This window comes from Dermacentor silvarum, chromosome 7 (genome assembly GCF_013339745.2).
Source record: "Dermacentor silvarum isolate Dsil-2018 chromosome 7, BIME_Dsil_1.4, whole genome shotgun sequence".
Classification (NCBI taxonomy): domain Eukaryota; kingdom Metazoa; phylum Arthropoda; class Arachnida; order Ixodida; family Ixodidae; genus Dermacentor; species Dermacentor silvarum.
In genome coordinates, this window is record NC_051160.1 from 164,399,161 (window position 1) to 164,417,135 (window position 17,975).

General features: G+C 43.9%; 2 protein-coding genes across 2 annotated transcripts in view; one reads left to right on the plus strand and one right to left on the minus strand.

Moving 5' to 3' along the window:
- Positions 1-1,582: 1,582 nt before the first annotated feature.
- LOC119458655 (coiled-coil domain-containing protein 9) overlaps positions 1,583-17,975 on the minus strand; it is a 75,619-nt gene continuing 59,226 nt past the window's right edge. Inside the window, exon 9 of the mRNA XM_037720518.2 lies at positions 1,583-17,071. Within this exon, the coding sequence (XP_037576446.1) occupies positions 16,512-17,071 (560 nt within the window). The 3' untranslated portion in view covers positions 1,583-16,511. The remainder of the gene's footprint in view (positions 17,072-17,975) is intronic.
- On the plus strand, positions 5,604-6,516 carry LOC125947246 (zinc finger BED domain-containing protein 6-like). The gene is made up of 2 exons (XM_049671661.1): positions 5,604-5,747; positions 5,824-6,516. The coding sequence occupies exons 1-2, from the start codon at positions 5,604-5,606 to the stop codon at positions 6,514-6,516; spliced, it is 837 nt and encodes a 278-aa protein (XP_049527618.1).

Sequence of the window (17,975 nt, forward strand, 5' to 3'; positions counted from 1 at the left end):
TGACGGTAATGCGTTTAGCATTGAATCTATATGGCAACACAACGTATTGTCACTGTCGAAACGAGTTGTGTGCGAGGCGTTTACTGCAGCGGGACTCCTCTTTCGCGCTTTCCCAAGAACACTTGGTGCCATCCAGCACTGCTGCCCCGAAGCCTGCGCTAACCTGAGAAATGCACGGTGCGCCCGAGCGTGCGAACACTTCACGTGCCAACTGGGCTGCTCTGTTGCACTTCTTTCTGGACATGCCACGTGATCTAGTGAAGCCGTCAAGAAGTAAGCGTGTGGCCTTCGAGACCAGAAGCGTGGCACGCTGTTGCCTGCGAACGCCGAAAATTGGTCCCTCACTCACCCAGTGGCACATACCTAGTGAACCAAGTCGGCCAGAGGTTCACCGAAGAGCTGCACATGCCTAGCGCATTCGTGGCGCAGCTCACTAAAGCGTTTAGTTAAAGACGTTCACTGAAAAAAACGGCACATACTCAGTGTACTTGTGGTGCAACCTGCCAAAGCTACCATCCTCAAGGAGAGTGAATAAACATCTTTATTAGGTAAATGAAGTTTTGGAGAGGTGTCCTCATTCCAGAATGCCTCGAGCTCGGGCCGCATCCTGGGCCCTCGCAATTGGCCGTTGCCGATCCTCGAGGTCGGAGCTGGCCGAGGCCCTCTCCCAAAGCTTGTCGGTGCGATAAGGGTCCGTAGGATTTAGTGGTGCCTCTCGTACGTTCTGTCCTTGAGGAACCCTCGTGAGGCTTGATTCCGCTTGGCATCGGAGACATTGTAGTAGTTGTAGTCATTTCGTCATTGTAGAGCGGCACACTCCCAGTGATCCAAGTTGGCATAGAAGAGGTTCACCCAGTTTCACTGAACCTACCCAGTCCCACATCTACAGTGGCCCATGTCGGTGTGAAAGAGGTTCGTTGAAGAGCAGCATGTGTATACACATTGCCACATACTCGATAACCCCGGTTGGTCCAACGGTTGGTTTCAAACCTTGTTCCCCCAGCCCAGCAGTCCAACCCATTCGACTATGGACTACCCAGTGAACAGGCAGAACAATGGTTACATACATACATAGCTGGCTCTCGGAGGGTGCGTGGAGTACCCTAAGAATGCTAACGCATTAAAATATGCTGGTCAGTTGTGCTTGCATCACGCTTCCCAAGAAGCAAACACTAGCACATTTACTCACCAAAGATCGCTGATGAAAAAGTCATAGTGACTTGTAGACAAGACAACTGGTTAATGTATTCCTGCATTAATGCTTCATTCATTATACGTGTTATACTCTATGTGCTTGTTAAATGATTGTACGCGCAACTAAACCCTTTTGTAACTACTCCAAATTTTTATTTGTGACATCTTCAACCATTTTACACCCATGTAATATGCTTATTATATGTATGCCCTTCCTGCTAATATCCCCGTTGAGATTGGCAGTATGTCTGAAATAAATAAACTGGGGCGAGGGGAGGTGAGCAACCGCTAACGCTCTAATACAGTTCTTGGATGTGCAATGACACTGTGGCCACTACTTCACAAGGCACTGCACTGTTACTGCATGGACTCTGCAAGAAAACATGGATGCATCACCACAACCTTTTTATTATCTGCTTGGTAATGAACAGTGGTTCACATTTCCTAGCCCAAAGGCTTCCATAAAAAGGAGAACAGTTCTCTCTTGACATACAAGGTGGTCGTCGAACCTTTAGTGATCCGAACCACGCTTCACTAATTGAATAAATAAATAATACGAACGGAGAATTGGCCAGGCTGGCAGGAACAAAAAGACAGGCCCACATGGCTATTCTGAGTGCAGCACTCCGTGAGCTGAGATGGTCTCATCAATCTAGACATTACACTGTCAAACAACTGGAGTTTTTGCATCACTGCACATTTGGGCTCCGAGCTTGACCAGAAACTCCTTTTGGCAGCCAGCTGACACAGCAGTGGTGGTGCCTTCATCACAAAAGACACAATCCACACTTAAAGACCAACTGCAATGAAATTTCACTTTAGCAGTATATATGCTGTCAAAGTAATCCAAGTGTAGAAGTAATGACAAAGCCATAGAACTAGTAATAGTCTGATTTTCTAATTAGCAGCCTTTGAATAGTGCTTAAACGGATGACACATGCACCTAGTGGTTGTCGGATATGATATAAATCCCACCATGTCGCCTCCGAGATTTTTACAGCGAAGCTGTATATGGCTAGGCAAAACCAAAATTCGTCCGTCTGATGTGCGCAGCAACTATCATCATCATTAGCAATGGCTCGAGCGTCTTCTTCCACAGCTGGCTCCGTTGCCGCTAGTCATTCTAGCGCAAAATTTCACTTTTCTGTTGTCGTAATGGGGAGGCCACGTTTACGAGGATATGAGCCATTGCTTAAGGGGGTATGAGCCATTCATTGTCTTACCATGACGGTCATATTTAATTTTGAAGCAATTTAATTTTGAAGAATCGCAAGCGGCAATGGCGACAACGGCGGACTGTGGGCATATGGTCAGTGACGTCGTTCACTCCGTCGCAGCCGAACATGTGTGTAAAACACAAAGACATAACCAATAATTGAGAAAGACTTTAATGAACCATCGAGATTAAACGAGATCCCATCTGTATGGAGTGCTTGGGCGGTGATTTTCTTTTGGCAGGCCATGGGTGCTGCCTAATCTTGGAGGCCATTACAAGGAGTTGCAATGGTTCTCAGCATTCTGGGTCATGCATCACTTCCAGCAAGTGGTAATGGCACCATTTTCTTCAGTTTTGGTATAAAAAAAATGTTCACCTCTGTGAGCTTTTATTTCAAACACACATGTTATGCATGGAGGCTGCTATATATATAACATACATAAATGAACCTAGGCTTTTTATGTGCTTCGAAATTTCATTGGAGTGGGCCTCTAAGACATATATCAATGCATGTGAGTGAGAGAAACCTCTTTAGTAAAAAGCAGATATCACCTGGACGCAGTGCAGTGAGCATGTCTTGCTCTACCGGCACCATCTTTCATCAAGCCAGTGCACGAGGTTGTATACTTGCATTTGTTTTTTTATTTTCCTTAAAAGAATTGCTGGTGTAGCAGTGTTCACGTTAATGCCTTTTTGTGGAAGACCACAGATGATGTCTGGACAATAGCATGGATTCTTAGGAGAGAAATTTGCACAGAACTAGTGGCACTGTCATCCAGGAGATTTGCTTCCCACAAGAACACACTTGTGCAAGGCTTTCATCATATATGAGCAAGGCGACCAGGTAATTGAGGTCATAATACATGAGTATTGTACATGGGCATAAATGAGTTCTTCCTTTTTTAAACTTTAATAGGTATTACCTTGATTAGCAAACGAGCGTACTCTGAGAGCATGCAAGCGTCTCAAACAAACAAGCCACTCAAAAGATAATCGCTTCACACCTTGCAAACACACCAGCACCAAACAAGGCACTTCTGAAGCAAATTATCTGGACAAAAAAATGTCCAAGTACAAAGAAAATAAAAAAGGCGGCACCAAAGTACATTTTTCAAATTATTGAACTGACAGACTTAATACAGCTAAGTGCAACAAGAAGACTACAAAAGCAGGCTTCAGAACCTGGGTATTCATAATTAAGTACCTTCCATGCATTTAAAACATTTAAACATTTTAAAGTGCATCTACCACACATTAAAGCACCTGCAAGTAAGGCAAGAGAAAACAGAATGTGCAGAAACAACATACAATTAAGAGAGACTGAACTATGAGTATTGCTAAGTTGTTTGAGAAATAGCTTTTTCAAACAACTGGACAATTTCAATTTAAATGGTGAACACTGTCATTGGGGGCACTTCTATGTTAAATGGAGTACTATACTGCCTACTGACGCTTGCAAAGTTAGAGGCTAAAGGCAAATGCTAAGGCCAGCCAGACAGGCAGAGTACTGCTCTCGAACTTCGCAGCGCTGCTCAAAATAATTAAGAACCAGTTGTTGGCTAGGAGAGTCACATGAGCAAAGGCCTGACTTGCCCCCTCGATGGCAGCAATAATATCATGGCAAGATGGCACAGATCTCGTAGCGTTTTTGGTTTATTTTTCAGCAGGAAAAGCCAAGCAAAGTTGGCTGGCAAAACTTTTGTTTTGCCTGCAAATGAAGTTTTTCAAGCAACAAGCTAACTTTGTCATGTTGCTTCAGTACGACCCGGACCCGTCCAATTACGAAAAGCTGCTTTGGGAGTGTGAAGGTGGCGCGACCATCTGTCTTTAGTTCTACGTCGTCGTTTGACTTGGTACATCTCTGGTCTAAGAAAGAGTGCCACATCTGAAGTGCAACATGCCGACAAGCGTGAATTTAGAGCAAGCTGTTGCTGGTTCGAGTACATGAAAACAGCGTGAAATACTACAGAATAGAGAATGTACTATTAGCTATTGATTCAAGTAGCTTCAAGTTCAAAGAGATTAAGTCTCTTGCACTATTGCATAGTGCGCATATTTTACACTGTCACCTTGTCTTGTGTTCATTTGGATCTTTTTTTTTAGTAGGGATTATGGTGATTCTTGCTTAGTATAAATACACAGGTGTTTCAGAAAATGCATTCGATCGGGTACGAACCATTTCGACTAGGGGGCCGATCAGTAAATGTCTCGCCCTGACCTTGGCCAACCTGTGCTGTACAAGCCACCGGTGGTGAATGCTGTTCTTTTCTTAGCACCCAAACTTCTTTAAATACAGGGAAGGTGAAATCCTTATGCATGTTTTTTTACGTTGCTGATACCACAATGGCAAACATATTAAAGTGGCTTCAGGTCGTAATAATACAAGTAATTATAAAAATTTGACTAGCTGATTTTTTTTACTATAAAGTCGGGCACTTGATCATAATGCAAGACTCAAAGCCTGCAATCAGAAGAGTTCATCACCGCTTCAAGTCTTGTAAGAAGCTGATGGTGCTCATATTTGTGGTGTAATGAATTCCAGCTAATTTAACCAAGAAAGAAGCACTTCTCATTCAATATTCAGGCAGATCCATCAGTAATAGGCTGACAGTGCACAACAGTGCGGGCACGCTTGCTATCAGTGTAAATCATTCTTGACATTGTTGCCAATGCAAATGAATTCCTTCCTTTCCGATAGCAGTACACTGTATAACACTTTTACTAGGCTTGTGCGAATATTCAATATTTTCGAATAGTTGAATGAATAATGCGCTATTCGTTATTCGTTTCGATTCGAATTTTGTTATTCTTAAATTTCGAAGTATTTGGCTCAAACGAATAGCAACACGCGGCAGGGAGAAGGCGTTTTCGGAAGTTTCGGTTTTAGATTCAGTTATACTTTTCTCAATCCAATCCAAACCAAGGCAGGAAAACAGAACTATACTCAGAACAAAGGGGTACAAAAATGGATCTCGTCGGCGTGGTCAACGTACCTAGTTCTAGTAACATTAGGCGTGGTGGTCTGGTCGATTGTGTTTAGTGGGCAACTGTCTCTGCCGTGGCGGCATTTGATCAATCCCAGCCACCTTGGACCACTCCAGAGAGCACCATGGGGGGACTTGCATGCGGCCAGCAATCCGATTTGGTACTTTTTTGTAAAGATTCCACCGGGAACCGAAGCTCGATGTCTTAAATGCAAGGCAGTCCTGAAGACCCCGACAAGTACGACAACAACCCTATAGCAACGCATTTAAGGAGACACCCGGACTTGCACAAGGACTACCAAGAGAAGCGGAATGCATGCGAGAGGCCATCCAAGCTCAAGGGGGCAAGCAAGGCAAGTGGTCAACAGCCATCCATAGCCGACAGTTTCAAGCCGAAAATGAAAGCGTCAGCCCCAAAAGCCCCAACAGATGACAAAAATGATAGCTCGCTTTGTAGCTCGTGGTATGCACCCCTACAACATTGCCGAAGAACCGGATTTCCTCGACATGATGAAGTTCGCTATGCCGGATTATGCCCTGCCGTCTCGGACAACGTTCTCTAGAGCCATTATTCCAGACCTCTACGCATCAAGCACAGAGAAGGTGAAAAAGAAGCTCGGAGACATTTTTGCAAGTGGAGTGGAGTCGCTTTCAATCACAACTGATGGTTGGACATCGTGGGCAAATGACAGCTACGTTTGTGTAACTTGTCACGTCATAGACAGTGACTTCGTGCAACACGTGCATGCATTGGCTTGCACGGAGATGACAGACTCTCACACTGCAGCAAACCTGGAGCTATTTATCGCAGGTGTCATCGAGGAGTGGGAACTTCCAGCCCACGATACTGTGCCGATCTTCGTCGTTACAGATAATGGAAGGAACTTTACTTCTGCAGTAGCGCGGTCGTCCTGGAATGGTGTGCAGTGTTTCGGACACACCCTTCAGTTGTGTGTCAGTGATGCCAAAAGAGAACTGTCAGGGTTTTTGCAGCTCTGTGCTAAAGCCAGAGCGATAGTGGCTAGATACAAACGGAGTGCCAAGGAACGAGGACGGCTAAAGGAAATTCAGAGAAACATGCAGTTGGACCCTCTCAAGGTTATACACGACGTCCCGACGTGATGGAACAGTGAGCATGCCATGATGGCCAGGCTCGTGAAGCTCCGTACGGTCATCACTGTAGAACTTTCAGAATCTGACGCAGTTCCAAACTTGAACGGAAGTGAGTGGAACCTTATGAATGCAATAGTGCAAGTCTTGAAGCCACTTGACCATGCCACAACTGAACTGTCTGGGGACAGATATCCCACGCTGTCACAAGTCATTCCCCTGTTGCAGTGTACCGAGGTGGTTCTAGCTGAACATGTTTCCGAAGGTGGTGAGGCAGCATTGCTTGCCTCAAGCCTTTTGCGTAGCATCAAGACGAGGTTCCCTGATATCAAGATTTCACGCCTTCCTGCATTGGCAATATTGATCGATCCTAGATACAAAGATGTTTGTTATGCTGAGCGACCCGCAAAGCAATGGGCATTCACTCTACTCACAACGGCAGCAGAAGAGACTGTGCCAGTTGATCAACATGGTACAGCAACAAGTGAGAACAGCACCTGCTCTGCCGACTCATCAGGGGACTCTGTGTGGAGTGCTTTTGCACACTTCAGTTCGCATGCACATCATCAATCAAGCGTACTATCTCGGTTGAGGTTGCTGGGTACTTGAAGGCCCCGCCTTCTTTCCCGGTCCGAAGACCCCCTTGTGTGGTGGAAAAGCAACGGCAGCCACCTTTACCCAACCCTGCTTGCAGCTGCCTGTAGGTATCTTTCGATACCAGCCACCCAGAAAAGAAGTGAAAGGCTTTTTTCCACTGCAGGAGCCGTTGTAAGCTGCAGAAGCGAGCACCTCAAACCCCAGCATGTGGAACAGCTAGTGAGCTTGCACGAAAATTTGTAGATTTTCGTAAATAATCAAGTTGTTTACTTTCCTTGAATAAATCCCAGACCTTAGCCCTCTGCTGTCTTTTTTTTTTCTTTACTTGCTACTAATCGAAGTATTCGCTTAGAAATTATTCGAGAAGAATTACTATTCGCTTTGAACCAAAAAGCACTATTCACACAAGCCTAACTTTTACAGATCCATGAGAGAAATCTTAGGGGCCTTCAAGACAGGCCAAAAGGTAACAGTGCGAGCAACCCTTCTCTAAAACTTTTGGAAAAAGAAAAATTCTCTTGCCATGGCATTTTGACTGACAACTCATGTGTTCTTTACCTGCTCACTGTGTAAAAGGCATGGCATGGCATACTCGTGCAGTCGCTAATCAGTGCAATGTGTTTTCTACCATCGTTGAATACTGCTTCCTATCGTCAGGACACAACTACACTGCCAGCCAGTTCTTGCAAGAGATAATGTGATGCTCAAACTTGTCCACGTGCAACGCTCTGCACACACATTGCAATTGTGTTATCAACTGTAAAACAAGCCTACAGAACCAAAATGCCTTCAGATGCCTGACCAGACAACTAGGACTGCAAATTCTTTAAGGAATGTGTGCTACTACAGAAACAGCAAAATGCTACAGAAAGAAAATATTGCCCCATACTTTCCTCTGTCACTCTGAACTATGCTGTTTTGTCCATTCTGCCAATGCATCAAGTGACTAAACATCCAGCCTTTGTTTGATGCTTCCTGCTTTAACAGGCTTCTTTTGTGGCACCGTTGGCACCAGGCTAGTAATACTGCACCTTGGCATTGGCAGCACTGTGCTGTATCTACAGCATCAGTATGTCAGCCATGACACCCATATACTCCAAAGAAACACGTGATGTCATTCCACTAAGTTACCAATCAGAAGCAGTACGATGGACTCCAATGGTCAATCTGCAGCCACTGATATAGCATATGCACTAGCCTGTCCACAACCAATAAACGCAGAATTTATGATGATCAACAGTGGTCGACCAAGAGATGTTGTTGGAGCGAACGCTTGTCAAGGCACTGGCAAAGGCAAGTCCGCTTGTCAAAATGCTGGCTCCAGCATCATCCCCTGTTCAATCACTGTTATTCACTTCAAGCCTCCATCTTTCTGTGATCCTCTGTCTCGTACAGCATTTAGGGACAACACTATTTTCTCACTTAACCATGAGAAAAAGATTGGCATACATTGCAAGTTTTAGATATTTGCATGATGCACACTCAAGATTGGCAGCAGTGCCCCGTGACTTCTGGTGGGTGAACTTCATTTCAGTTCCTAGTTTAGTCCAAAATATATTCACAGAATAATGTTGCATTATCACTGGTAAATTTGGCGAGATTACCAAAAGTGATCAGAATCACAATAGTGCACTGGCAAAGGCAAAAGATGAAAGTATTATAGTAAAGGAATTGCAGCTGCATGGCAGTGCATACTGCATAGGTACTCCCTACCTGAGCACAAACTGATGATAATTTTCTTTTTATTTTGCGCAGTAAGAACAAGTAGGTGAACAAGTAGTACAAGTAGTAGAACAAGGTAGCAGTGAGTTGTGTGTGCCATGGCAGAAAGTGAGCACAGTCTCCGAAGAAGACGGTGAGGCATCACCTGCCCCTCCAGGCTAGCTATTGCGAGAAGGACTGCAGTCTTCCAAAGTGGGTTTGAAAGTATAGCAATGGACCTGCAACTGAACTGGTAGTAATGACACTTGAATGCACGGCTGAAGAAAGTTCAGGAAGGTGCTTGAGGCAGGCTACATACATAAGGCACAGTTTTATCAGCAAGACTGCCTGGCTGACGTTGATGACCAAATTCTTCCCTGCATGTCTTCCATTGTGCTCACAGTTTCTGTCCCACTACATGCATTGCCATTGTGCAGAGTTAAAATTTTCAGTCACCAGTCAATGCTTGTGTCATTTGCTCAAATGTTTGTCTATTGCATCGTGTCTGGTATGGACCAAGGTAAATTAAATGCATTTGAAGATGGCGAAGCATTAGGTGGCTTGATGTGATTGAAGAATTTTCAAATGTAGCATGGGTTCAGCCGACGCAAGACAGAGGTAGTTGGCGATTGAAGATGATGCCCGTTTTTAATTTATTCTGGCCGAAATAGCCGAGTAATCCATCATGACAGCTCGCAACACAAAGCAATACCGCTCTCTGAAACCTTCAGTAGACTCAGGCAGCATTAGATAAACATCTGCGTAGTTTAATGTGGGGGGGCTGCATGTGATGAACAAGCGGGAGAAATAGAATCAAACGAATGTGCAGCCAAAATTGCTGTGCTGCAGAGAAATAATTCAACAGTGTGAGGTCTACTCAGTGTATCCTATACAGCTGTCACTGCTCAGTGCAAAATGCTTTTTAATTTATGTCTATAAGCATGGGCCATGTTTAGTGATTAAGTTTCTTTAGCACTGCCTGCTTTGCAGATTGTTATGAGTTGGCAACTGCACAAGTGAAGGAACCTTTTTTTCCCCCCCTTTTTTTTTTTGCAAAGGTCATTTACAACTGTGCGACAGGAGCCTGAACGTAGTGTTGGATGGAAGAAAATGCGTGCAAATTATTGCAATAATTTGAAGGGAGAATAAATAAGATTTTAAAGTAAAGCTGGATTTTATAAATTATAATTATATTTCTCGAATACCAAAAATGCCAGTTTACTACTAATCTCTTTCGTGCCTGAGATGAGCTGGGTGTTCATCCATGTTTTGCTGGTAAAAGTGGCCAAGAACGAGCTCAGCTTGTCAATGGTACTTTGCATTTTCTAGCAATGCTATGGATAGAGCCTAATTTCGTCTGAGTGATTTAAGTCGTGTTTTTGGCAGATGGCAGCACAAGATCCATGGGAGCAGAAGTGAATTTATTCTTTCTGGGGAGGTACAACACGTCGGCCACTGGAGTCCTTAAAAATGCTTTGGATAGTTTTGGGCTAAATTTGGGATAATAACATGGCGTAGAAGGGGAGTATTGGCGATCCAAAAAAGATGCAACAAAATGTGGGCGTCAAGCTGCTGTGCCAGCTTCCCATGACATCATAGAATTTTGACAGCAACTGCGTGGGACTAGTTAATAGTTTCACAATAAAATAGAATTCCATCGCATAACTTTTGAGAATTTTGTATGAACAGCCCACATGGTGAAAATACTCTGTGACAACATGCTAATCTGACACGGTGGTTTGGGTTCAAAATTTGAAATAAATACATCACACCATGAAAAAATGCTTATCACGCTAAATGCACATTTTGATTTGATTGTTAGTGTCCCTTTAAGATGCACCTTACATGATTCAGCACTAAGCACGTTTAATAACAAGACCATCAGGCAAAGATTTATTCTTTGGGTACCATTAGCAGTAAGGCAATCACTGCAATCAATAATAATCAATTGACAGCAAGCTATAACAACTGATCACAAGCCAGTAGCCTGAACCCTGCTGTAAGGCAAATCAGAAACTAAGCAATGCGGCTGTTGCAGCCTAATCCCCTCAGAAATTGATATTTCTGACAACCAATGCTTTACCAGGAAGAAGTAATGCCAGCAAATTATAGAGTTGTGTACACTTGCCCCAACAGAAAAAGTGATCAAGCATGGCAACTGTAGCCAGGCATGGCTCAAAAAAGAGAATGGATGGGGCTGTTATTACACACACTAGAACTTCATAACCAGCCTTGCCAAACAGGAGTGAAGGAATACTTATAACTTTCCAATAAAAAGAATACTGTCCTATTCGATGCAGTCTTCGAATCGAATAGTTACTATATTCACAAATCAGGATTTCTGTCATTTAGTGTTATAATACAGTCAAACCTCTTTACAATGAAAGGGCATACAACATGAAGATACCTTCATTATATCTGATATTTGTTTAAGCACGTGTTAATTTCGCACTGATATTAGCAAGAACAATTTAGGTTTACTTTGTTACGTCTGATAATTTGCGATATCCATGTTCTTTATATTTAGGGGTGTGCAAATACTGAATAGAAGATTTCAAATGAAATGTCGAATTGAGTCAACAAAGAAAGAGCTGTATATCAAATATGAGAAAAGTTTTCACAAAATTTAATGTTCACAAATTTTGGGCAAGAAAATACAGTGCTACGCATGTTCGGGAGTCTCGTACCATTAAACAACAAGAATGTAAGAAAGCTTTCAGTAACTTAGGTACATAGAAATCGAGATACAGTACAGTCTATGCTTATTAAAAGCAACACCAAATTAGTACACCAAATTAGTATTATAGCTTAGTTCTAGTATTTGAAGGCCCGGAAAATATTTATTTAATTTATGAATAGAATATCTGTTGAACAGAATCGAGTGCTTTTTATTTCTGAAACTAATGAATTAGTGACATTCTGTCGCACTGAATACCAATGAGATTCTCAGTTTAGTAGTGGACCTGTGTATTGCAGCAATCTGATTTATTGCATAGAATGTTTTGCATTCCAGTTTTTCTCCAAAAATACAGAAGGGCTAGCCCAACTTTACGGCAGGTCGGTTATCGCGAGGTCAATCCGCACGACAGACAAAAGGACCATGCATCACGTGACTCGATTGTCGCTTCGCGCATAGCCGGCGCCGTCCCTGCCGTTTCATTGTCATGTTCGGCGTGATTTTCCATCTGTGAAAGATTCTGAAATCTGGAGGGTCATGGCAAGTTTGTGCGACGCTCGCTTCTTCCCCTTCCTCCTCCATTCGTTCGCCGTCCGCGCAAATGCATGCAACCGGGTGTAAATGCAAAGCTAGTTTTGTGATGGGTTACTCAAAGCTACAAAGATGTGCGTCAGCGAGGGGGTGTCGGGTATGGTGTGTTGCAAAGATGGCGGCTGTGGACAACTTTGTTGCCATCCTGTGTACTCTCTTTCGTTTGTAGGGTGACCACCTTCCTACTAGCGAAATGCGCGACAGGCTGACCGGAAGGGGGGATTGACACAGCACGATGAATTAACTACAATAACTTATTTTTCACTTTTGGCAAGAAATGTTCTCTTGCAATATTTTGTCAACTCTGAAACAGGGAATAGAGTAACTGATACAAGTCGCAGTTCAAGTATACATATCTGTTTAAGCAATACTATTTTATACATCGCTGTAATATGCTCCGACACGAAACAAAATTATTAATATCTACATAAAAATAATTTAACAACATAAGAAGCATTTCATGAACACTTTATCTGACACATTGTATAATTTAATGAACATAGATTTAATTAGATTTTGTTCTGCTTTACTATTATGCAATGCACTGTTCAAATTATCGAGTCATTCAATTTTGCCTATAATTGATACTTGTCCGCGTTGTTAGTTTTACGTGCCATTTATCCTCGTTTGAATTTCTGCGAGTTATTTTTAGGATTTTTCCTATTTTTTTTTCTTCATCCTTTCTTTTTAACTGTGTGATTATACTTGTCATATTTTTCATTTATTTTTTTTCTCTTACCCTTTATTTCCGATGATGAAGTAGAAATGGTATAATATATGATATGACTCACTGTTTTCCACGATCCTACTAACCCCCATTTAATGTTTTGTTAGGAGGTACCCCCGACAGTTGTTACTTCCGGGCATCCAAATGTGTACTTATATCCATCTTATATTTGATTTCGTCGTCAAATAAATTTCTTCCTTTAAAATAAAGAAAAATTGTCAACCAGCTGCAAATTCAACCAGGGGCCCGCATCAGGGGAATGGCGGGGCGGCGCGTGCAACTGGCAAGAAGCATTTGTCACCGCCGTGAACTACGCGGCTAGCTGACTTTTTCAGAAGCTTGGAGTGCTTGCTGATAACACATCCTCAAACAGGGTGGCCAGATGCAGCTGAACTCGAGGCACTGCCAAACAATAATAATAAAGTGTGAAATGTGGGACATATTTGAAGATTTTCGTATCTTTTGCGGGACGCGGGACAATAGCCCTCAATGCGGGACAGCCCCGCGAGTCGTGGGACGCATGGTCACCCCATTCATTTGTCAGGTGGTTTGTGGGCTTTCCAAGCGTTGTGTTGCTGCTGTAAATATATCTGCGTCAATTTGGCACCAAACTATAACTTCAGTTGCCGAAGCCCGATGATGCAGCACCGATTAGTCCTAATGGCCATGATGAAAATTTGCTGCTGGCTGATGTGGTAACGAGCCACAAGCCGTTGCGTAATGTTTGCCACTAGTATGTTCGTACGGATAGCTCATCAGTGATAAGTCTCAAGATCACGCGTACAGGCCAGATTGACGGCTGTTGAAGCAGCAGGAATTTCTTCACTACTCGTACAACACGTTCTGCATGCCTATCGGCGGCTAATCGGCCCGATCTTCACACATGCTTTTGCACTTTACGAAATATGAGCTGCTTTTGCTGCCATTCACTCTGTCGGCATTGCATTATTGTTTCGACTGGCCCTGTCCACCTCAACGAACCTTGCACCGACAGAGGCAGCTCCGGCCAATGCGGCACCGTTCTGCGAGTTGCGGCTGTCGGGAGTTGTGTGTGATCCCTGCATTCGGTTGATATTGGGGAGCGCTCGCAGTGACAAAGTTGGCTACCACGTCAGCCGGAGCCGGCCCATCCGTATTATTGCTCGGCCATTGGCTCGGCGCTCCTTTTGCGCCAAAAATGGAGTGAAACGCTCAATTGGGCAGCATTGAGCACAAGGGGCTCCACAGATATATTGAATATTCGAAAACATCAAATTTTCGAATATATCACATATACAAAAAGCCAAATAGCAGATATTCAATTTGCGAATCGAATTATTCAAACATCTTCTATTCAATTCGATTTGGTAATATTTGAGTATTTGCACACCCCTAATTATATTTTTATGCTAGAGTGAAAAGTCAGGAGAAGAGGACGAAGAAGTGTGCTTGTCTGATAAGTGGCTCAATGTTGGAACGGCATTCCTCAATCGTCTCTACATATCTAAATAAATGCATCCCATTGTAACAATATCCAGGTTTGACTGTACTTCACTTGGTCAGCTGTGCATCATCGAACAAAAACTGAAGCAAAAATGTGACAACTTTCATTACAGTTGCAATGGACATAAAACACGAGGAGTCGCATATTAAAGCACGCGGCATTGCTCAGGCAGCCAGACTATTTTCTTGGCTAAACTGCGATCATTTGCACTCAGATTTTATTCAGACATCGCGTTCAGCAGTGGGTATTATTTAGTACTGCATATTTAGACACTGCATTTGTGGGTTCCCTTTGGATTAAGTTTGAACACACTTCATGGCAATATTATCTGATATAATAGTGGCACCATATACTGCAACTATCCCACCCAGAGGTGGTCTTTCTTGCTCTGCCTTCACTATTTCTCTATCTCGCACCTGGAAAATGGGTGTGGAGCGAGTGCACTCTTGAGCGCGTATGCCAACTTGTACTTCATATATTATAACTTGTGGACACATAAGGTTACCCCAAATCAGATATAACCTGTGCACCTTGGTGAACCATCAGTGTGTGACATACTTTGCTTCAGACAAGAGCTGGTCGCAGGAATGGGACACTTCGCTTCTTCGGCGGTAAATAGTTTGAGATCAGCCATGCCCTCTATGAAATATATACGTCATATTTTATGTCAAAAAGTGTTAAATATTATGTTACATCGAATTACAAGATGTGTACTCATATTACTTATATCTATCTTTCATATGTGAAATACCAATTTTTGTTTGCACATGCAAGCAATGTGAGCCTTCGTAGCATCACCGACTATGTACACATGAAACAGAGTAGCATAATGCTCTATTCATTCTTTTAATAACCCATACTTCATAATGAGTAGCGTAATGAGAGAAACTTGTCGACATTATAGATACCAGGGTGTGAACACTGTTTTACATTAGTAGTACAGAAAAAAGGCTGTGTGTTATTTGAAGGCTACTTGAAAAGTACCTATTCAATATTCGAGTCGGTCAAAAACATTCCTATTTGCACACTCCTACCAAGAAGTGGAATTTATAACAGGAAACAAAGTACTGTGTACAAAATAAGTGCCTGAAAATTGTGCGCGCACTAGCAGAAGCTTATCGAAAACCATGCGACAGTCTAAGCTCCTGGAAACCAGGAGCATTGCAGAGAGCTCAAAAAGCATCAATGACGGCGCTGTTCTCAGCTCAGTCCTGCTAATCTCAAAGACTACATTATCACACCTTCATGAGATTTTGAGATCCGCGTGTGGCAGCATATTTTTCGATCACAGCAGTCTGTGTCACGGTGCATGTCATTGTGAATGCCATTGCATGCCCCACGGAGTTCTCAATGAACATTTGTGCTCATCCAATGACTGTGTCATGGCAAAACAGGTCGCTCGGTGATGTGCCTAGACACACGTACACTTATACAAATATGTAATTGCCTTGCATATTTATATGGGTACCGCCAAAGAGCCTGTATTTTTTGGAGCTCTTGAATAGGTGCACTATTCTATGACTGGTGATGCAGTGGGAATCAGGAAGTAAGCATTCCTTGACCTAAAAGACAGGGAAAATATCTGCTCGGAAAAGATATGTCATGCAAACCTGTACAGTTACATGTACACATGCACCACACACCTTTGCAGAACTGTCGTATTGCTTCAATCAGTGGCCTGGCACATTCCGAGCCTTGCTCAAGGAGTGCCACACTTTACGCATATCTTGTGGCAGAGTAAATCTGCAAAAACACATTCTCAAGAAATGTTTACCAGAAAAATGTTGTGGAAGCTCTAAGCAGAACATGTCTCAAATAGGTGAGCAAATACTGTAAAACACTCCATGTATCTAGCAACAATATGACTTTGTCAAATTCCTAAAACCTTCACCACTGCAGTGTAAGCAGCTTTGGTAAAGTTACTCTTCGGCAACAAAAAGGCGTAAAAACACACTGTGGCTTCCATTCCATTTCTGGGTTGTTTGCCCATCCTCTAAACCTGTTACCTATCCATTCACCACTTTCTGCCGCTCTGACCCGTATTGCCAGTGTTAAGATCGAGGCTCAACGGCCTCGAAGCCTCTTTACGCACACTGGCGGACCTTGGCGAATCCACTTGTCACGTGTGCAAGCGTTGCCACTTTACTCACAGGCCACCTGATGACTTGGCCTCCAGCTGAAATTTTCACCGATGTTCAGCTGTTGCTTGTCAGCAGTGATCTTCAGTTCTCCTACAGGTCACCAGACTTTGCTTCAGAGGTTTCAGCAGGTGCAGCTTGCTCGCTGGGCTCTTCTGACGGACCACTCTCTGTAGGACCACTCTCTATTGGATCACTCTCTGTTGGACCACTCTCTGTTGGACCACTCTCTGTTGGACCACTCTCTGTTGGACCACTCTCTGTTGGACCACTCTCTGTTGGACCACTCTCTGTTGGACCACTCTCTGTTGGATCACTCTCTGCTGGATCACTCTCCGTTGTATCATCTGCAGACAGTGGCGGCGGCGGTTGTTGCATACCTTGCGTGTCATCAGAAGTAGAGCCGTCCGAGATGTCCGAGCGTGCGCTGTGGCGTCGCTGGTTGTCGTGCCTCGAGCCCCGACGATGAGAAACATCTTGGCCATTGATCGTACCTTTGCCAGCACCGCCACCACGGTGCAACTGCCTTGATTTTCCATGGAAACCCTCGTCACCACTAACTTCTGAGTCGCCTGAGCTGCCTCGGCCTCGGCCACCGGCAGGACCATGGTGGGAGGATCGCCTGCCACCTTCACCGCGACCTCGAGAGCCCCCTGCAATGTGGTGGCAAACCATGGCAGACCTCTCGTCAACAAAACACTGTGGAGGCACTGGACAACACCCATCCTCGATTCCCACAGAAGGATGTCCACGGAGGTGAGATCGAAACAGTGACACCCTCGTAGAATGCCGACAGAAATGGCAGGGGAAGAAGCAGCAAAGGATGGCGGAGACGGCTCAAAGTGGGAATGATGATGTTGATGCATGTCCACATTCCAAACACAAGCTGTTCTCCAAGTTGCCACAAAGTGCACTGTGCAACTAGCAAGCATAGCCAGCAGCAGAGCTAACACCAACACCGTTTTACACAAGATGCCACGTCCATGCAGAAGTGTAGTGTTCTGTTCCCAAGTAATCAGCTTGCGGTTACAACGGCTTGGCTTGGATCGTGTGAAGCTTCAGTGGAGCAGTCCCACGTTCGATGCTCGGTGTGCAAACTCAAAATTCGCCCCCACTGGAGCCAGCATTCATCTATAGTATGCACAAGTTGACATGACATCAGCACTTGATCATTCTAAGTACCAAGGTGCAAAATGCAACGTCTGTTGCTATCCCATCTCTTGGGTGTCGTGATCATCTTCGTGTGCCACCAAGCATGTGCTACCACGTGCATAACGAATTTGTGCATCCTCAGGCACGTGCCGTCAAAACGGTGACTTGCAAGCCATGCACAAAGCAAAACTCGGATAGTGGTTAATGTCATGCACATACAAGCTGAACTGCCATGAGCAGTTAATATCGTAGAGATAGATGGTGTGCCCCACCCATGTGTTGCATGCTGCTTTCCCACCACCAAGCTTGCAGCCTTTTGGCATGCAATGCACAACAGATGCAAGCCACTGGCCTTGCATCACAATTCCACTGTCAAACAATGTACAGACAATTTGTCGTGAGACT